The sequence below is a fragment of the Haemorhous mexicanus genome, chromosome 9, assembly GCF_027477595.1.
Source record: "Haemorhous mexicanus isolate bHaeMex1 chromosome 9, bHaeMex1.pri, whole genome shotgun sequence".
NCBI lineage: Eukaryota > Metazoa > Chordata > Aves > Passeriformes > Fringillidae > Haemorhous > Haemorhous mexicanus.
Window position 1 is genome coordinate 10,962,661 of NC_082349.1, and position 21,434 is coordinate 10,984,094.

At 49.0% G+C, this 21,434-nt stretch overlaps 1 protein-coding gene across 7 annotated transcripts in view; it reads right to left on the reverse strand.

The window, feature by feature from the left end:
* The window catches only part of PTPRF (protein tyrosine phosphatase receptor type F), a 375,952-nt gene that overhangs the window by 46,201 nt on the left and 308,317 nt on the right, over window positions 1-21,434 (reverse strand). For 4 of the 7 annotated variants that reach the window (XM_059854008.1, XM_059854007.1, XM_059854009.1 and 1 more), the window contains 6 exons: window positions 17,031-17,336; window positions 13,982-14,175; window positions 7,785-7,811; window positions 5,438-5,555; window positions 2,636-3,214; window positions 1,910-2,007 (listed from right to left, as the gene is read on the reverse strand). In XM_059854008.1, coding sequence (XP_059709991.1) covers window positions 1,910-2,007; window positions 2,636-3,214; window positions 5,438-5,555; window positions 7,785-7,811; window positions 13,982-14,175; window positions 17,031-17,336 — 1,322 coding nt within the window. The remainder of the gene's footprint in view (window positions 1-1,909; window positions 2,008-2,635; window positions 3,215-5,437; window positions 5,556-7,784; window positions 7,812-13,981; window positions 14,176-17,030; window positions 17,337-21,434) is intronic. The other 3 variants (XM_059854010.1, XM_059854013.1, XM_059854014.1) reach the window with 3 other exon arrangements.

The window sequence follows — 21,434 nt, forward strand, 5'->3', positions numbered from 1 at the left end:
CACAGGTGGAATAAAAAAAGGAATAGTGCCTCTGCTCCACCACAACTGCTGGGCAACATTTTACAAGGAATTTATCTCCTGGACGAGAAGAAGCTGTGAAAATTCCCCAAAGAGATCTCAAAACTTCATTATTGATTTGGCAGCAATGAAAAATCTTAAGGTCTCAGTTCATTCTCTAATAAAAAAAGCACCAGTCCTGCCTGTGCCTCACTATTCATTGTCGGAACAATATCTACTTTAATTAAATCTGTTAAAGTAGAATATGACACCCTTTGGGACATAGATTTAGCATGAGACTGTTTATCAAGTGTAGATAATACTAATTGTTCCCATGGAGATTTATCTGCTATGCTAGTTACAGTATTAGGCTCTGGCCTCAGCATCCCATGTGCCTGAATTGGAGGAGAGAGGTGAAACTTGTTTATAAAAACACAAAATCCTGAAGGTTAAGGATTTCTTTCAACTGGCACAATCAATGAGTTAGAGCTGGCCCTCTTAGCTCCTGGCCTTGATTCACGTGTGTCTGCAAGTCTGGGAATATTAATAAAAAGAAGGCACTATTAGAGAAATATCCTTCTAACACTCTGGTTTGCGTGACTGCTCTTAAGTTACCAAGTGGCTAATGCCATCTCCCATGTCAGCTGAGGGTTAACCCACAGCAGGGGCAGACCCAGAGTCACTTTGTGATAGCAATCACAGCTATGCAGCTAGGAGAGGAGACAGACAGGGCATCAGCACTACATCCCTGGCTCCTGGCTACCTCCAACCCCCCCCCACCCCTGTGTGGTGGCAATGCTCCCAGGGTCACACTGTCCCTCTCGAGCGCTGCACTGTCAGACAGCAATGTGGGCTTTGGGCCATGGGACAAGGCAAAATGAAGCACACTGGCTCTGCAGCAGAGTGCCAAGTAACAGGCTCTGTGAAGTTCCTTGCAACCAGATATCTGAACACTGATCCTAATGCGCCCTACATCTGGGAGAGCTTTGGATACCACAGGGTCTTCACAAAAGCCTTGTCTGCTTCAGCTAAACTGTATGTTAACAAGTGCCTGCTATTGATCAAGGTAATTCAGCTTCAGGGTTTAAACAAGGAGAGTTGGTAACAAGGAAGGGGAGGTACTCACACACTTTGATGTGGATGCAGTTCAAGATTTCCCCTCATTCCCCTGGCCATGGATCCCCCACAGCTCATGCAAGCCATGTATTTGCACTTTAGGCACAGCACGGCAGGGGGCACATGCAAGGAGAAAGAGAAGTCACACTGCTTCCACCCCAGCACCTTTGCAGAGGTGGCAGATTGGTGCTGAGACTGGGAAGATTATCCTCAATGATGTGACATGGTGGTCTTGTTTCTTAATGGAGAGAAACTGCACTGAGACCTACACACTCCACATAAGTGACAAGTACTGGGGGTCAGACAAGAGCAGGGAGGCGGGGTCATCAGTGTTGTCTGCAGCCTGCTGGATGACACCACATCCAGAACTGTACTGGTGAAAACAGAGCAGCATTCCAGCAGAGCTCCTGCTGTATTGACACATTTTGTGCTGCTCACACCTTAAGACCTTCAGGAAGTTTGATGATGCTTCGTCCCTTCACTCCCTGAGATTATGCATCTGCCCTGATGCTCTGAAGTAACTCATGAAGGTGATATGGATGTTTGAGACAGGACATGTTGTAAAAGGAGTTACTCTTGATTCCAGACCACTTTGTCCTGCTAATTTCTTGTGATTAAATCAAATTTATAACTTTTCACACCTCAGCTCCATGTCAGGCATCAGGACAAGCTTGTGTGACCACTGTCATAGAGCTACAATGGTGAGCCTGACTGGCAGGACCCAGCTGATGCTGCTATCCCCTGTCCTGCTCACTGCTACAGGTGGAGCTTCCTGCCCTCCAAATCCCACTCTTACCTTAAAAGGCACTGCAGATTTATAGGAATCAGGCACTTCCCAGCTCAGCAACACAGATGTTTTCATGACGGCATTGACACGGAAGTTCTTAGCAAACACTGGAATGAAAAACAAAATATCTGAGCACTGTAAAGCCAAGTCAGGAGGGAGCCAGGCGGCAGCTCGACTCCAAGTCTCTTTGTCTAACTCAGCAGCAGAGGTCAAAGAGTTCAGCTACAGCAGAGAAGTAAGAAATGAGGAGAAGAGAGCAGCAGCCTTTTACCAAATCTACAGTCTCCAGAGGAGTTGTGCTTTTTGACTACACTTTTCAGCATCACAGAAAGGAAGTTGTAGGCTGAGCTGCAGCCTTTCTCTATCCCCACTCCACTCACACTCCCTTGGCCCTTCGTCATGATCAAACAGCAGTGTAATTCAGGTACTGGATCTGCAGATGATCCTACTCAGCCACCTGCTCCAGTTCAAGCAAGAGCCCTTCATGTGCAGATAAAACATCCAAGTGTGCCTGTGGATGCAATGAAGGTACCACCAACACCCCTCTCCCCCAAATGGCAACTTTAGAAAATCCTTGCTGAGCTTTCCCTCACTGAACTAGTTTTAGACTAGGGAGCCACACAGTACCTGATCACAACAGTCAGAGCAGAGGGGAGCGAAGCCTCATGAACCAAAGCAAAGGTCCCTGTCCCGGAGGCACAGCTTCCTGTTAGGGTTTGTTAGAGGGGCACTTACCTTGCTCTACAGGCATGGTCCGGGACTGGATGCTGGGGCTGAGTGGCCCAGCCCCTTTATTGGTGCGGGCCCTCACTTTGATGTCGTAAGTGGTATCAGGTTTCAAATTTGTCAAAGTGATACTCGTGTCCTTGGTGATGTTAGCCAGGTCCTGCTGGCTATTTATGTCCCTGTATACCACTGTGTAGTTGACGATCTTGCCGTTCCTTTCTGCCAAGACCGGGGGGTCCCAAGCAACTTCCGTGGTGGAAGTGGTGAGACCCACCACACGCAGGTTCTGTGGGAAGCCGCTTGGCACATCTTCAGCCGTTGTGATCTCCTTCTCAAACTCCTCTCCTGGGCCAGCTCTGTTCTTGGCAGACAACTTGAAGAGGTACGTGGCCCCCTTGTGCAGGTTGGTCACTGTGTAGTGATGGTCTCTCTTCCCGAAGTCTATCGTGTTCATTTTTTCCTCATCCAGACGTCTGTACTGCAGCCGGTAACCCAGCAGCTCCCCTACCATCTCCTTGGGTGGGTGCCACTGGATGAGGGCTGTGTTCATGGCTGTCGTGCTAATCATCATGGTGGGCTTCCCCGGGACTGCAACATAAACACACAATGACCATCGATAGCCTGGGAGGAGGGGAAGGAAGGACCGCTTCCGTGCCGCTTAGTCCGTGAGGATTGAGGAAAGTGGGAAAGTTCAGACAACAGGGTGAAGAGGATGACAGACAACTCACAGGGATAGAGGCAGACTGACCCCAATCCGGTGGCGAGGGAAGCTGGAGCCAGCCAGCTCTCAGTTGCCATTTTCCCACGTGCCGCCATTTAAACCGGAAATAAATTCAGCCATATCCAGCCCCAACATTCATCCCCTTTTACAGGAAACGTTTAAGGTACCTCAAAGCATCGTATTTATCTCAGAGAAGATCTGAATCCTGTCCTCCCAATCAGTGGTCTTCAGACACTCCAGCCAGTGCACAGCACCAGGCCATGCTGGCCCTGAGGCACTGCACAACAACAGCCACCCCGAAGCCCGATTCCAGCGCCCTGGTCTGTCTGGAGGCAGACAAACTTCATCCTGAAACCTTGCAGTTTTACCATCTGCAGAGGCAGCGAGCAGAGCTGGGTGGGCTGTTTGCCATCAGAATATATTTTGGTTTAGTTGAGAAGTAGATTCGTGATGTCAGTGTCGATGGGAGAGATGAACACAAGCGTTCCACAGGATTTTTGCTTATGCTGCACAAGTCAAGGGGTGTTGCCGTCACTGGTTAGGAACTGATGGCTTTAAATTGATGGTTTAATACCTTGATCTCCTTCAGTTAAAAAAAAGGATGCGTCTTCACATCAGCTCAGATTTGTAAACAAATCAACTGATAGGGAAGATACTCAGAATCAAAGGCATGGGGCCATGAAGTATGGAAAAAAGAAAAGAAAAAAAAAGAAAAGGGATTGCAGCCAAACCTAGTTAAATATCCTTGGAGTTTTTGGAAATGTATGAGCCCGCCGCCGAGCACAAGAGAAAACCGTATTTGCCGGAATGATGCCCGCTTTCTGCCATCAGAGGGCGACACCAACACTCCCCTTTGAGGTCACGCCTGCAGTCGAGCCTGTACAAAGGCCCTGAGGGTGGTTTTGTAGGTATTTAAGACATATAATTACATTGCCATTGCCAGCGCCATCCTCCTTGCACTCATAATACAGTGTCTAACAGCAGCTAGTATTAAGGGACACAGTATTTTCAAAGCTGATTCCAAATATTAACCTTAAAATGTGCATCATAACATGGGAAGATCCACTGTGGTTTACAGTACAACACTGGGATGTTTAGGAAGCTCTTCCTTTTTATAGGACAGCTGTAGCAATTTGATGAACAGAAAATACATCATGGCAAGGCACCAGGGAGACAGCATTTGAGATTGTGACAGTGGAAACTACCTCTGGAGCTCCCCATATGCAGCGCGGAGGAGACAGCAAGCTGTTCCTTGTTTAAAAGCACCAGGAACAAACACTCTCAGCTTGCACAAGCTGCATTCCCATAATAACAACTGGTAAATGCTGTTCCTGTGGCTGGTGTGAGGAAGCAGCAGGATTACTGGTTGTAGGACAGGCTAGTGAGCAGACGAGACAGTGTCAACTAGTTGGTACCACTGCCAAAGGCAAGCTTGACCACACCTGGAGGGAAGTGCCAGACGACTCCTGGGTGCTCCAGCTCCAGGCGCAGGTACGACCTACTGAGACAGCAGAACCAAACCGGCTGGGATCACCAGGACCTAGAAGTTGTGTCTGCAGCACTTCTGTGGCAATTTTGTTGCATTCCAGGTTTTACCATGGCCCTAGGAGCAGCCAGGCTCAGCTATGTAAGCAGTATCAATGGCAGAGGGGAGCTGAGAAGCCCCTCTTAGGAGCCCGCTGTGCCAGGGGCCCTTCCAGGCAGCACTGCAGTCACCACAGGAAGCAAGAAATGGCACCTGCCTAAAGGAACAAGGTGAGGACAAGCCAGGACTCCAAATCTGAGGCAGAACCTGGACTTTCGGGCTTCCTCTTCCCAGGTCTCTGGACTATACAGATGAGCTCAGACCCATGAGTTTCAATGCTCTCTCACCAGCCCTGGTAGAGTATCTCCATCTGTTTGCTGCACTTTGCTCAGGTGATCCAGTGGCAAAGTCTGTTAAGCATGGACTAGAGATCACAAGGGTTTGTACCTCTGCAGCATCTCCACCCCTCTTGCTTCCTCCTGGCCTTGGCCATGCTCCCCATGCACCTCTTGGGAGGTTTTACCACCACCCCATGAGGCTGTGACACCCTGCTCCCCACACTCACCTGCCCCTGTGGTGGTGATGACTTTGGGCTTGCTGCGGGCACCATCTCCTTTGGTGGTGTAGGCAGCAACTGTGACAGAGTAGGTGGTTTCTGGCAGCAGGCCTCCAATGACTGTCTCCTGGGAGTGCATTCATGAGGCAGAGGAGGCAAATGAGAAGAGTAAATACTTGTTACTGGAGTGAGCCAAAGGAAGGCACCAGGGTCAGTGTCTCCAACAGCAAGACACTGACAACACTCCCTGGCTCACACTCATGCATCGTGCTCAAACACACATGTTGCACAGAGCCAGCAAACAACTGCTGCCACTCCAACAACCACCTGCCTCATTCCAACCCCTGCCTTTAACACTTGGCCTTTCCAGGGACCCACCAGCAACCCATGTCAGCAGCTCTGCTCTCCCACGGCTTTTGCCAAGAGGGAGATCTGATCCAGATATGGTCCTGTGTGAAAGCTTAGTAAGAGGACTATGGAGCTGTGAACCAGAGCAAAAGCCAGTTCACCTGGCTATGAGAATCTCTTGGGGGATAATTCCAGGGTTTTTAAAGTCATGTCTTGCAGCAGAGCCGTGGGGAGCACAGGGAAGCAGTGCAGGGGTGGGGGGCCCCGGGCAGGGAGCACCTGCAGCTCTAAGCGTTGTGTTCACCCTCCTTGCCAGGCACTGGGTTGCAGGGATGGGATAGGTCAGTGCAAGGCCCTGGCAAGACCTGGAGGGAAAACCTCCATCGTGGGAGGTCTGGGAGGGGGGCGGACTCACAGGGTGCATCCTTGCAAGCTCTGGCTTCCTCTGGGCAGGAGGAGGGCATGGCTCTGCACTTCAATTTGAGATCAAAGAGAGGAGAACCGCTCCTCCCTCCTGGCCTCCAGCAGCAATGTGACTGGTGCCAAGCCTGGCTGGCCAGGCCTGAGAATGAGTGAGCTCAGCGAGCTCAGCAGCTCCCAGCAGCTTGGGCAGGTACCTCTGAGCAGCGTTCATCTGTGGTGCTGTGGGAGTGTCTGGGCCATTAGACTAATAACCCATTGGGTCAGGGAGCAAGAGATGCGCAGGCTAGAGAAGGGGCTGGGAAAGCTTTTGGACCAGAGGCAGCAGCTCCATGTTGGTTATCTATCCCTTCAGACAAGGCGATGAGCAGAGATGGAGCAGGTTAAGTTTGAGCTGCTGAGAACAGGCAGCATGGGCACTGTCAGAAGCTCCAGGGGTCTGACCCCTGCCCGGGGGATCCTTGCCAGCTTGAGGAGTATGAGGGTTGACTGTGGTTGCTCTCAGAGTGCAGCCACTCTCCCATCACTCACTCGCACAAACACCCACGCTATTAAACCTGCTGATTTCCAGTCAGTGCTGCTGGTTCGGGTTACCTGCCCAGGCTTACTCATCAAAATCACCACGTTACCATCGCAGAACCAGCCAGCCCAGAGAAGTATCAACAAGCACCAACAAGAACCCCGCCAAAATCACCGTGTGAACCAGAGTCCGATCCCACTCCGCCCCTGCAGCAGATGGTGTGTGCGGGTGAGTGGACGCGCAGTCCCATCGGTGCCAGGGGACCCCCGGGGAAGCACTCTCACAAAACCTGCAGACTCTGAATGTCCCAAGAGAACTCACTCCTCCCAAACCCATGCAAAGAGAAGTTCTCACGCGAAAGCATGCCACCAGGAGCAAAGCAAGCAAGCTGGGAGGAGGGGAGAGAGACGAGGGATGGATGAAAGAAGGTCTGATTGCATAATGCAAACACAGTGCTGTCATGACAAAGCCACTCCGAGCAAGAATGCTCCGTATAAAGCAGGAGGAGAAATGCATCGTGCTGGGGAAGCTCACAGTAGGGCACGTAATTGAATTGCTGACTCTAAAAAGGTCATTTTCTAGTTTGTTCCTCCAAATTTATATCTCAGAATTATGTGGGGAAAAATTGATTTTAACCGTTTAAATGTGATTGTTTTCTTATTACTATCTGTGTTTCAACCAAAGGTCATGGTTGAGGGTGTAGGTTATTTCTCATGACTATGATCAATGTGGTTTAAAGATTATGTATCTAATTTTACCACATAACTTGGTGGGCCAACTGCTACAGGATGAATCTCCTGAGTTGATCACTTGAACCTGCCTAAAACTACACTGCAACAAGCTGGAAATACAGATTATAGGGAATGCCAATTGCTTTTCTGCATTTAGGAGCAATCTAAATGCCAATTTTCTCTGGATTTGCTGCTTGTGGAAGGCTTCACAATGTAACTCTCCAGCCTCATTAAGGGAGTGAGAGGAATGTTTTGACAGTACTGTGTCTACAAAATTCACAAATCGATTTACCAAACCCCTCTCTTCCAACCTGGAATACACACAAGTGGTACTTACATGGTCAACGGAGTCCTCAGCTCTCCACTGACGAGGGAGAAAGGAAGGAGGAGAGAAAAATGGAGACACAGAATTTTAAGGGGCAACGTGTAGGAAAGGGATGACAATGACGACAACAGCAGGGGTTAGCAGAACTGGGTTGGGGGAATTACAACACTTATACACAGAGGGTCACTTGACACAGGCTGTGCCAATGGAAGAAATGGCATAGAGCAATTTTTGACATGCTGCTAGCCTGAGCAATGAGTCTGAGATCATTCACACAAACAGACAAAGAGCTTCCTTCTCACTCGGGTGGAGAGTCCCCCCTTACTTTATGTACTTTGAAGTACTTTCCCCTTCTGGCTTTGTTTGCATTTTTCTGCCTCTTCCACGAGCAGAAGCAAGAAGGGGTAGGTTGTACCAACTAGGCTCTGAGGGTGACTGCTCCCTTACAAGTCACTCACAACAGTTCTGTTGCCTAATCTCCAGTTTCTGTTCTAGTGATCCTCCAGTCACCATCTCTTGTTGAGAACCAAAGACTTCAACACACAAAACTGAGGCACTCTCTGCAGGGAAGCACCAATACAGCATTTCTAGAGCTTCTTTTTCCTGTATCATTGGCAAAATGCTCTGGGGACTTCAGAAAACCAAAAAATGCCATCTGTCATCAGCAGTGCAAGAGAAGCTGAGATCTCACACAGAGCTTCACACTAAGCTGCCTCTCTCCAACAGTGGTGTGTGGCTTGGAGAGAGGTTCAAACTTGTGCACGTACTGAGGAAACAGCTTCTCACTCCCAATTACACAACACCAAATGGCAAACACTCATTTGGCAATAGCAACCCTGCAGGGAAAGCTTCTAGACAAACTAATCCCCACCAAAAGCTCACATGGATTCCTGGCCATGGCAGTTCAATACAGGCTCTGAACTCTTTTGGCTGGATTTGGGGCTGTAGGGCATCAAAGCTGCATTGGGGGGGTGAGACAGTAGAGCCTGGCTGCAGCCACACATGCCCACAGCAGTGCTCTTTGTGGTTGGTGCTCCAAAGGAAGGCTTGCAGAGATCACACAGAACTCTCTCAGCCAAGGTGATGTGTTACAGCTCACATTACTAAATCTGCCTGGGGGAAGCACCAGCCCATGGGTTCAAGCATAGAGATGAAACTGAAGATAGGTATTATTGCCCCTGATTCACAGTGTGAGACCTAGCAAACCTTGCTTCTGAGCCTGACCTGCCAGCTGTGAAACTGCTCAGATACCAACTTCCTCAGGACCCTGGGAAGCTCAGCTAACACTGCTGAAGTGTTTGGAAACCTGCAAGTGCAACAGAAGCACTAAACGGCATCAAAGATACAAGTTGCCTTTTGAACTCAGGCTATTTGAGGTGGCTTTCGAAGGCTGCAGCCTATCACAGTGGCATAGTACTCACCTCAGCAGCAAAACACCTGGAATACTTTCAAAATATTTGCTATTTTATTCTCTAAATTCTGAGAGAAAAAGCTGTTGGAGAAATGTTTCTCTAAGATTTTATTATAGTTCACTTATTAGATGCCATGAGACTGCTGTACAATTATTCCCTAAACCATCCTAACAGTAAATTTCAGCAAAGAGGTCAAGTTTCCCCTGCATACTTTTTATAAAGCCAAGACTCTCACTAAGTATTATGGTCACTAAAGGCTCTCTTTCCACACACACCTTGGTACCATTTCCACTGCTGCACACTTAGCTGGACCCAAATCATTGCTGTTCATGTCCCACCATGCCAGCCTGTCCACACCATGGTCAGCAGCCACACACTCCTCCCTGCTGATCTAAAAGCTGACAGAAGCCCTGCCATAGGAAGGATCCCAGGCCTGGTACTCATTTCTCCTACAAAAGCATGTCCCTGGTGGGTGGAAGCCACATGGCTGGGAACACTCAGCCTGCCTCCATGTAGCTACAGGAGCAGAACGTGACACCTCAGTGCAAGGAACAACAGAGCAGAGCTGGGCTCAGGAGGCCTCTCACACCATAGCAGGGAGTTTATCATGCCCTAGGATTTTAAACTGAGTGTTTAATGTTCAAACTCTGTTTGCTCTAATGTTTCAGTGGACTTTAATCTTGCATTAGATCAGAGTGCAAAGAAATGCCTTGAGATTTGTGCTGGAGTAACAACTGTGAAAAGCCAGGCCTGCATAAACACCTTGGTAGAAATTCAGTTTCATTACGAAAATTTAATCTACAGATCAAAACATTTCCTTCCTTAAACTAGCTCAATTGCTTCTTAACTGTTTAAGGTTGGTCAGTAAGACAAATTGATCTGAAAAGCCCAGGAGCAGTCATAAAAAGAACTGAGAGAAGGCTGTGTGCATGAGGCAGGATGGCTCTGGGAAGTGCTAAAGCTAACAGTGTGTATTTATGGCAGCTGCAATGCTTTAATGTTTCATTTTACACTTCAACACAGCATAGTCATGTCTCACCAGGGAACGGCTGTTTTCCCTGACCAAGGCTCTTGCAAAAGACAGATTCAAGCCCTCAACAGTCCCAGCTATGGGAAGCCAATATTGGTTTTCCTGCAGATCCTTCTCCTCTCTTCTTCAGTGACTGGGGTGCCATTGTGGAACTCCAGAAATAAACTCAGTTACTTGGTCAATGAGATGCAGAGGGGTCTGAGGGTACCAGAACTTCATCTTGGTCCTTCACTGAAGTGCCTCTTGGATGATGCCTTACAGTTTTGTTCCACTTAGGAAGCAGAGAATGCCACCTCCATGCCAGACTCCACCTAGACAAGTACACATGTATGAGATGCTCCAAGTACATTCAGAGAAAGGTCCTTGACTATCACGCCATGAAAGAGGGAGGCTGTAAATTCCTCTGTTGTGCCCAGGGTAGGTACTGCTCAAGGAGAACTGAAGTCTCTGCTTTCTCCTTTGATCTCAATCCAATAGCTTGAAGTGATTGCCATTTCTTCTTCCTGCTCTTCTGGAGCATGCTGGTGGGATGTGCACTTAGTTTGCATGCTGGTTGGTGAAGTGCTGCCTGCAGAGACCACACCACCCTCCTGTGAGCCTGCAGCCCTTCTTGTGGGCAGCACATATCTCTCCTGTGCCATGACTCTGCTTGCACAGCAGGAGGAGAAGGTGGCAGGAAACTCTTCTCGACAAAGCCTAACCTCTGTGTAGCCAGCTGTTCCCAGCCAGCCCTGCAAAGCTGTTTGGGCAGGGTGGATCTGCAGGGAGGGCAGGGTTAAAGCCCACTGCCCCTCCTAACATCCAGCAGCTGCCCAAGATTGGAGACCAAGGAAATGAGGTGGGCCCCTGTCAAGCTTAATGCTTGTGTCCCCTGGCCCTGCTATCCCTTGCTCCCTTGAGATGGTGAGGACTTGAAGTAGTGGTGGAGTGCAGCGCCTGCACTGGGCTCCTTTCAAAAGCCCTCTCGGTGATTTATGCAAGACCCAGGGCACAGAGATGAATCTTCTGCTATTGCCCACCATGGGACCCGGCTGAGCTGTGACAGGCACCGGCCAGGCAAGAGATGCTGCAGGTACCTGATCCAGCTCTGCAGCTGCACAACCCTGGGAGCCCCTCCACAGGTAGGGTCACATTTGCTTGTCCATCAGGCTGTCAGTAGGAGGTGAGAGCTCAGACTGGAAGGCACACAGAATCCTGACAGAGGTAATCAGTCACAGGCACAGCCACAGAGGGGAGGGAGAAGCCTCAGCTCCATCACAGGACCTGCTTAACAACTGATTACTCTGCTGAGGCAGGAGGCTGTAAAATAAAATGTGATCTCTCCAGCACCAGGGCCCCCACGTCTCTGCTGATGTTTCAGTCCTTTCCGCTCAAACGGTTTTGAAAGCTCCAAATCCATATTATCTGCATAGCTAACATCTCCGTTCCCTTGCCTTTTTCCTTTCATCTTCGTTTACTCTCTTTCCATTTCTCATCTTCAATGAGGAAAAATCATGAGTCAGCTTTAGTATCAGTGTCTTCACACCGTCTGCAGGCAGAAGATTATGTGGCACATACCTACTCAAATCAGCAGACAGCCTGGCTAGGAAGGAGGAGGGGCTCTGCCTACCTGTCCAGAGATTTTCTTCTCTGACCCCAAGATTTTCAATTCATATAATTCTCTCCCTGTGCACTGGTACAAATGCTTGTGAGTGTTTATGAGTACTGAACTGTGGCCATCTTCATCCTATGACCTTCAGGGGCAGGTTTTCCAGTGCATCTTTTTGTTTTCTTTCATAGAAAATGACTCTTCCAGGACTACTCGTTAAAGTTTCATCTGGCTGCTTGCAAAGACACGCTCTGCTGTACTGAAAGATGGCTGCTCTTACAGGGTTCTTCAGCATCTGGAGCAGATGTATTTCATCACATGCACAGGTCATGCCTGGCTTCTCACTCTTTTGGGAAATAGAGATCTCTTCTGCCAAGTCAGTGAAACCTCCTCCCTGCAGGGTCGCCATTAGTTTATCCCAAGAGTGACATGACTCTTTCAGAGCAGACGCTTCTCTGCAGCTATCATTTTCACTTCCAAAAATTACAGTGGATGAGTTCACCACCATACACAGCAGGAAAAAATATCACAGAAATCAAGAACTTTCCCACATAAATTCACCAAATATGGAAGAGTGACAAATGGCCTGAGAGGCCAGGAAACTTCAAGGAACTTGCCTCCTAGATACACACATTGAAACTAATGCAAAATCCAGCACTGCTTCAAAAGTTTCTGGCTCTGGCATCCTCATTCTGCACATCAGCATGGGATTTCTCTCTCTGAAATGTATGAGTAAGGAGTGAAAGCAGAACTGGCTGGGCAAGCATAAAATATTTGAAAACACCAAGAAGAAAAACATAGCCAACTTCGCCCACCTACACGTGGGACCAACCCATTAACTACAAACTCCAGTTGAACAACACACCCTCAATTGTTCTAACACAGATTATATCCTCCTGGCATAAGTAAAGGGCAGTAAGCAGCTTCTCTAACTATTAAAAAAAGCTACATCTGAAACATAACCAGAGACGTGCTCCAGACAACACTGCAAGGACCCTCAAAGTAGTTTCTGTCTTTAAACTTTTCGTCTTCCATATTATTACTGAATTTTATCCTTCAGAATATGAACAGGGACTAAAGCTGCCTCTGTGCACTGCACTCCCCACTGACAAAACATAAATGATTCACAGCTGCATTCAGGAGACAGATCAATTAATCGTTGCAGCTCTCTAGTATTTATACTGGGCATCATTCAAGCAAGCCAGCTCTGAATCGATTCCTTGTTGCTTCCAACAGCAGCAGATCCTGTTCTTCATTTATACGATTATCTTAGTTGAGAACAGCGTGGGTCATCCAGGATGAAGGACCCCTGCTCCAAAGAAGAGTTATATTTCATTGCACACAGGGCACCACAAACTTCCCTGGACTTTGGGAAAGAGGCAACTATGCATTCCTGGGCTGTGCAGAGTGCACAGCTGTGCCTGGAGCAGTGTGAGGGAAGGGGGCTGCAGCTCACAGCCAGTGAGGTATCCATGAGATGGCCTAAATATGAACAGATTGTTGTGTGGGGATTGCAGAGGACCAAGCCATTTACAGGGGATGTGGGCCTCTACCTCGTTGTTTTCTTCCTCCCCAGCCTTTCCCAGACTAAGCTGGCTTCTCCTACAGTTTGGTTTCAAGAAGCAATGCACCACCAGGTCCCTGCCCTGCAAAAGCAGGAGGGAGAGGAGGCTTTGCTGAGCCAGGAGTACTGTTCTGCCTGGCATGCTGTGCCCACACAGGGGTGCAGAGCCACCCATGCACCCTACAAGCAGACAGCACCCAGGTGGATGCTATCAAGAAAGACACTTGGCCCTGAACATACTCAGCATCACAAAAGAAACAGTCTCAAGGCTTATTTAAAACTTTCTGACCATTTGTAAATGGACAGGCAAAGCACAGTTTGCTCCAGGTGGAATCTGAACAGGATGTGGCAGGCAGAGAGGTACGTATCACAGAAGGGGTAAGAGAGAAACATCATCCAATACATCATCTTTTCTACAGTAATCCTTCCCTGATTAAACTTTTCACCCATGTTTAAGCCACAGTTTAAGGATAAACTGCTTGCCTTGCTCAGCCAGGCTGAGTCCCACACTCTGGAGCTGCAACACGAGGCCAAGAAACACTTGGACCCAGCCAGCCTGCCCCCTGCAGAGAGGGAAGGTGCCATGCCCACCATCTGGTGGTCCCCACACTGTACCTGTGCTTCTGACAGCATGACGTCCTTGATCACTGGCTGCCCTCGGGGCTCGTTGTTTTCCAGCTTCACATAGGTAACCTGATACCCGCGGATCTGCCCATGCTGCTTGTTGGAGATGGGCAGCTTCCAGCTCACCCGGATGGCAGTCGAGTTCACAGACTCCACCTCCACCTTTCGTGGTGGGGCACTGGGCACTGCAACACACACGGGAGAACAGTTAGCAGGCTGCACACAACCACTGCCACTACCTCTCTCTCCTTTGCTATCTTCCCCCCATCTCATTGCCAGGACGTGGTGCAAGCTTCCTGTACCTGCCCAGGGCATCACACTGCAGTCTTTCAGCACAACCACATCCCTGACCCCTTCCCTTTTGCTACTGTCAGTAAGAAAGAGTGTAATTGTGATATGCAGGAGCATCCCTAATGAAAGCCATTGTGCTGAATCAGACCCAAGGTCCTCTCTCCCTCTCACCTCCAGCAGTAGGGGAGCAAGGAAGAAGAGAAGAATACAGCAGAATATAAAAAATATGGTGACCCCCTGCAGCTCAGGATGGCCTGGGCACAGGCAGGGGTTTTAAAGCCTTCTTAGCATCTTGCCTGACACAACACCTCTTCTCAGACCCATCTAAAGGAAGTCCAACAGCCCCAGGTAGCATGACTGGGTGCTGAGCCTCTTTTGCAGGGAGCCTTGGTACCTGCCACCAGCCAGAGCACACACATGCTCTTCCCCTGTGACAGTGAGAGGTTAATGAAGGGGAAAAGCACCATCCTAAAACAATAACCCAGAGCTCACAGACAGCAGTCACTGAACTCAGCCAGATAAAGGGGCCTGTGGGCATTGTGACAGCTCTGGGGACTGTATTTCATGCATGGCTAGCTGAATGCTTTTTGATAATAAAATGAAAAATTACACTGCCCAGAAAATATCAATTTTCTTGCAAGGTGAGGCCCGTTTAAAAATGTATTTATACCCTATTTACCATTTGGAAAAATTACCTCCTTATTAGATTTTGCTCTTGCATTGACTGTGACAAAAATGTCAATTCTAAAAAATTAGCTTCTCAGTTGCTCCTGGAAAGCTCCTTCTGGCTGAAGCAGTTGGGAGTAGAGGTGTGCACTCTCTGTGGAGGATACTGAAGATACCCAAGTGCCCAGTACTAAGTGAAGGACCTGGGCTCCATCCTATCACCTCATCTGCAGGACCCTTTTCACCTTCCACTGCCCTGGGAAAATCTGGAGGTTTGGAACCTCATACGCCCCAATTCTCAACACAGCAAGAAATCAGTATTAGATAATTAGGGATGGATACCTGACAAGCAGACGTAATGAGTATTGCTATTTCAACCAACTAAATGGGAAGAAACAGTCACCCAGCAGGTAAGCACAGTTTTTAAGCTGCAGGGCAATTCATTTTTTTCCCCCAGATGTCCTTCGTAATTGTAGGTAATTTAATAAAATACAGAAAGGAGGAACAGAGCATTTTAGCACCAAGAGGCCAAGGTGTGGGAATGGTGGGGGCTGTGCTTGAGCAGTTACCCCCCTTCTGCCTGCAGCAGCCTATGCTGTAATCCACAATTCACTTAGTGCAGTGACCTTGCACAAGCCACAGGGCTCTCCTGCCCTGGCAAGACACCTGCCCACACACACAGCTGGGAGTCCAAGTGGAAAACAAGATCCTCCCTGAGAGCCAGACAGAAGCTGTGTGTCAAGCTCTGCTGGCACGAGAAGGCGGGAGGCCTTGGCAGGACATGATACGGGGATGTTGCAGGGACACAAAAAGATGTGAATATGAGCACACCACAGTGTTTTGAGGAACTCTGTCCTGCCCCACTATGGGAAGCATGTGCTGCATCTGATATCCAAACAGGGAAAGTTCAATTTGTTTTCAGAACACAGTTTAGCATTTCTCATTGCTTCATCATGGGTATCTACTGAGCATCAGCATGTCAGAGGAATATAAAATCACTCCTGACAGCTAAGCTGGAATGTCCAACCATGGTGCCCAAAAACTAACTGAGAGAGCTTGTTGCGACATTTCTGGGGTAACAGCTTCCCCTGGGCTACAATTCTGCTGAATGAGAACTGAAGCAAACAATACAGGCAGCAGGACACACACAGATGTGTTTGCCAGTCCAGGAATGCAGTCAGCAAGCATTCCCAGACGCCACTTTCAGAGCCATGGAGACATGGGGGGCAGTGGCAGCCCATTTAGGGAAACTGTAACATGTCTGGTTTCAATTTCCTACACTGACTGGGTAATGCAGAGATCACGCTTTCTTTGCCTGGATGCTCCATCTCCTTCTTCTCCCATTAAATCTGCAGCTTTCTTGGGTCAGCACGAAACCACGGGAGCTCCTACTGTCACCCTGAGCTCTGGCACTTTCAAAGGAAATGGCTTAAATCATGATGACATAACTGACAGCCCTGCTAATACAAAGCAATTTCTCTTTAAAGCTGTCGTATCCAGTAAAGTGCTCTGTATGCGTGCTATTCTGACTCTTGAGGGGAAGAGAAGCTTTATATAAGCTGTGGCTTGCCTGGAAGCTGGAGCAGGAAGCAGCTTTACTGCAGTATCTACAACTTTCAAATGGATTGCTTCCCCCCTCTTTAGTTTGCTGGATTTCAGGTCAACAAGTAAACTTTAAGTCCTGATCTCACAAGAGAAGCCTTTGGCTGGGAGAGCTCATTCTACCTTCAATAAAAATGAATCCACCACCACCCACTATAAACCACAATAGAAAGCAGAGCAATGCCTCCCTGCATGCACAGGAAGCACTGCTGAACAAATACGACCCTGAAGGACCATGATGAGATATCTGACACAACCTGGAGTCAGAACACGGGCCAGAAAAGCAATTCCCCAACCCCACTCCAGGGCAACTGTTGAGATCTGCTGCCTGGAGCATTACTCCTGACACACTCTGGTCCTGCTTGAAAGCTGCTCCCAGGTCAAGGTCCCTCCTCCCTTTCTCCCCCTTTCCAGCAACTCATTTGGCAGAGTCCTGGTGAACCCCTGGCAGTAGCTGAAGGAGCTGTTAGGTAGCACCTACCATCCTCGTCAGTGCGCACGTGCACGGGGATGCTCTCCGGTCCTGGCCCCACATCGGTGTGAGCCCTTACCCACACCTTGTATTCTGTCCATTTCTCCAGGTCCTTGATCTCCCAGCTGGAATGCTCCCGTCCAATGCCATCCACCACATGCTTGGTGTTGTCATCTCCTTCCACTGCCTGGTAGGCAATGGAGTACTGGGTGATGAGCCCATTGCGGCTCTGGGCGGGCGGTGGCACCCAACTTACCCGGATGGTGGTGGAGCTGGTGCTTACACACTCGACTTCTTGGGGTGGGGCGGAGGGGGCTGGGGATAAATAAATGAAGTGGGGAGATGAAGGGAAATGAATGGAAGGACAAACCAAAATGCACAGGGAACTTTTACCCAGCCAACAGAGCACTGAACATATATGTGGACAACTGCCTGCCATCCTCACAGATCATCAAAGATGGCACTAGGGGGGCAATTTGTATTTGAAGGCCAGATGAACAGCATGGAGATGGAAGTGCTGTTCTGCATCAGAGAACATCTCTTCCCAAAGCAGTTCCGGACACTCACTTTAACAAACAGAACAAATGGCAGTAATGGAAGCGGGGCATGCCGAGGGTGCGAGAGAGAGACTGGCAGGGACAAGAAAGATGCTTTCAGTGAAGATCTGAAGCAGATGGAAACCAGAAGAGGTAGGAAGCTGCAGAAGGCAAGAGTGGCAGAAGGGAAGCTCACACACCAGATTGTAGGAAGACTTGTGAAAACTCACTCCTAGACAAGTGGAGGAAACAAAAGTTGATAAGGAAAGGAGGTGACTGAGGTTGGAGGTAGTTTGTCCTGGCAGGGTTTAAAATCATGACCATCAGCTGTATGCTGCATCCTAACCAGATGGGCCAGGCACCATGCAGGAACAGGAGATAATGTGTTTGTGCTGCTTTGCACAAATCCCTGGAATCTGGGACTGACTGCTTCATGCCTGCCTCACACTGGTTACCTGCCTCAGTAAATTCCTGGCCTATGGATTCGTACAGTGGAAAGTAAGCAAGTCTTGCCCCCTCCCAGGCAAAAAAGCACCTGCAGTTTGCATTAACTTCTAAGCCCTGGCAATGTTATCTGTCCACAGGAGGAGGAATGGGATCCAGGCAACAGTTGCTTCTCATTGGGATCATTGGGAGAGAGGTCTCTCCACACAGCACACTGGGGAAGAGCAGTAGAACAAATCTGGGTGGGAGAAGAGAGATCAGGAAAGGAGAGATGATCTGGACAAAGCAAAGCATCTTTAGGACATCTGTCTGGTTCATTCCCTTCTCTAGCCTTGCAGAACTGCTGTCTGGTTGCACCAGGGCGCTGGCAGCATGGGAGCCCTCTCACGGCAGCATCAACCCCCTGTCATTTGGCCTCACTGCCCTGGGATGCTGCAGACAGCATGCCTGCACAGAAGGCAAGAGGGGAAATCTGGAGAAGGAAAGGAGCCCACACAGTCAGGGAAGGAACAAGGGAGATGGTTCCATCCCTGGGTGCTCATCCAGAAGGAAACAGCCCTAAGCAGAGGGGGCAGGCTGTCATCACAAAAAGAAAAAATGCACACTGCTGCTCTAAGACTGGAAAGCTGCTTGGCCAATCAATAATGGAGTACAAAGTATCTTGCTTTGCCATGGCAGGTGAAAGGCAGCTTCCATTCTTCACTGCATCCAGAAATATAGAAATGTCTGAAAGAAGACTGCTGCCCTTCCCCAAGCTTCAGTCCTTGCAGCCACCAGCGCAGCAGAGCCAGCCTTGCAGGGGCACAGGAACAACCCTGTCTGCTCACGGGTGAACACAACCTACATCACTCCACATGGCAGCAAGGACCTCAGGTAATTCCAGCACTCAGCAATGGTGCCTTAGCTTTGCTGGGCACAGGTTGGCAGTGGCAGAAGATCTGGGAAAGCAGAGGGCAGCAGGACCCCCCAATGCCACCGGTGACCTCTCCTTGCTGGGAACAAGGCCCACTTGCTCGCAGAAACAGCTGCAGAATGCATGTAACTTTTAATGTCCACTCCTGTGCTCAGAGAGCAGGGAACATTCCTGATGCTTGGGCTCACATGCCTGGAGAGATGAAAGATGGAGGAGAGTGATGGAGCTGCAAGAGACGATGCCTGAGCAGTCAAGCTGCTGCTGTGGGAGCTACATTGGAGGAAAGAGAAGTCAAAGCAATGTGTGGAAGCAGACAGTTGCCTGTGTGAGGGAGGCAGCACAGGATCAGCCCTGCCATCTGGTATAGAGAAAAGGAAGCAGGGGTAAAAAAGTGAATCCTCACACTTTTTTGGTTAATCAGCAGAGAAGTGGCAGGGAAGAGAGTAGGAAGATACAGCACCAAAGCAACACCTACAATGGAGGGCATAATGTAGACAAAGTGCCTGGTGGCATTCCTCAGACAGGACAGTTGAGACACAAGGGGCTTGGCAAACCTCTCCTTTGTCACTGTCTGCCCTTCACAGAAGAGATGTGCTTTGACAGAACCCCCACAGCTCCCCTTGGCATGCAGCAGTGAGCTCATTCTCCAAGGGTAGCTTTGGATGGCAGTGTGGGCAAGTCAAAAGTTGGCTGTTGACTGGGTAAGAGTCACATACATGATGTGCAAGTCAAAAGCTCAGATTAACACTTAAAGAAAGCAAAATAAAACTTGGTAACATGAGCAGGATCAACTTAAAATGCACAAGGAGTTGAAGTGTCCCTCCTGGGGCCAGCAAAGAGCAGACTGGGTGGCCGGCATGCACCCACACATGCAGATGTACCCACACACACTGTGCAAACCTCTGCTGCCTCCAGGCTACTCACGACAGCCTCCCCCGACGCCCCACAGCAACTCTGTGCACCATCCAACCCACCTGCTCCTCAGGCTAGGGAAAAGGCAGACTTAGGACCCACCTTAGTATTTCAAGGGAGAACAGCATTTTAATGCCAAAGCCTAATGGGCACAGAGCTGATGCTTCTCTCTTGCATCATTCCTCTTGCCTGAGGCACTCCAGACTCCTGGAAAACTCCCCCGTGCTCTTCAGGCCCTCAAAGCAGCACTGCTTGTACTGTTTGCAGGGTGCCCAGCAACTAAGTGAGCAGCTTAGCAGGAAAGACAACCTAGAAAGCAGCTGCCTGCTCAGGAGATGAGGTCTCAGCTGTGCTACTGAAGGGTTCAAAAGGGCATTGCCTCCCTCTGGCCTTTCCACACAAGCATGCCCACTACTCCTGAGCAGGGGTGCCACAAGAAAAGCAAGACCAGCATCCTTCTCCAACCCATTAGTGAGTCATTAGTGCTCATGGGCCTCCTACCTTCCCCGTGACTGGTGTGTCAGGGACAGGAATAGAGACTGAAGAGAGGCTTTTTCGAAAGCAGGAATCTGACTGCTCCTGCAGTTTGTGTCCCACCTGAACGTGTCAAGCTTCATGATCTAACAGCCTTTCTCAGGGTAACCAGATGGAAAAGCGCAGGAAGGAGACTAATTTGAAGCTAGGAGCTGTAGTGTTTCTAGTTTAGTAAATTCTAAGACCAGAGGGGACCAATTGAACCATCTAATACAAGGTGTTGCCAAGTAAAGACCAAAGGATTTCTGCCTAGAATTTGTGCACTGTGCACACAACTTCTGCCAAGGTAAAGCACACCTTTCTCAAAGACCTACTTGGTTTTGAGTCCCCCAGTACTCAAGGCTCTATCCTGCATTGGGACTGTTCAGACAGTGGTTTGTCACCCTCACTGAATAGCTCAGCAACTGCCAATGGCTTTTGTCATAGAATAGAGTGATGTCAGAAATCTTTTCAAGTAGGGGCCTGTAAACCAAGACCCAGGTCACTTCTTGGGTCAGTCTAAAGATTCTTAGGTCCTTCAGTGTGAGGAGGGCTTCACTGGTCAAACCAAGGCACTCCTGTGGCTAAATGCCAAATCTCATCCAGCCTATGCGCATTTCTCTGACTAAACAGAAGCCAGAACCAGTCAGCTTCTGCACCACTGGCCACTGAAGTGACAACCTTAAAATCAGAGCGGTGTAAGATACCTTGTGAGCAGACAATAGGTAGAGGAGGTCATGATAAGAGTCTGCCTTGATGAGTCCATGAAGCAAACGTTTCTCTTACTTGGACTGTTGTGAGACTCTGAAGGACTCATTTATGCATGGAGCTGTCTCTGATTAAGTGTGTTCAAGGATAAGAGCATCTACTGATGGAATTAATTTACATGGCAAGAGAATTACTTCAACCTTTGCTATCAATACAAAAGCTATCTGAAACAGGTATACAAATCCCCATATTCAGAATTTGCTCTCAGTGTTCAAATATTTATAACCGCATGATCTGAACCTTTCTCCATTTTCATACCTGCCTATTGTGCAGCTCTAAGACATCATTAGCTCAATTAACGAGGTGGAGGAATGCCTGGGACTGGTA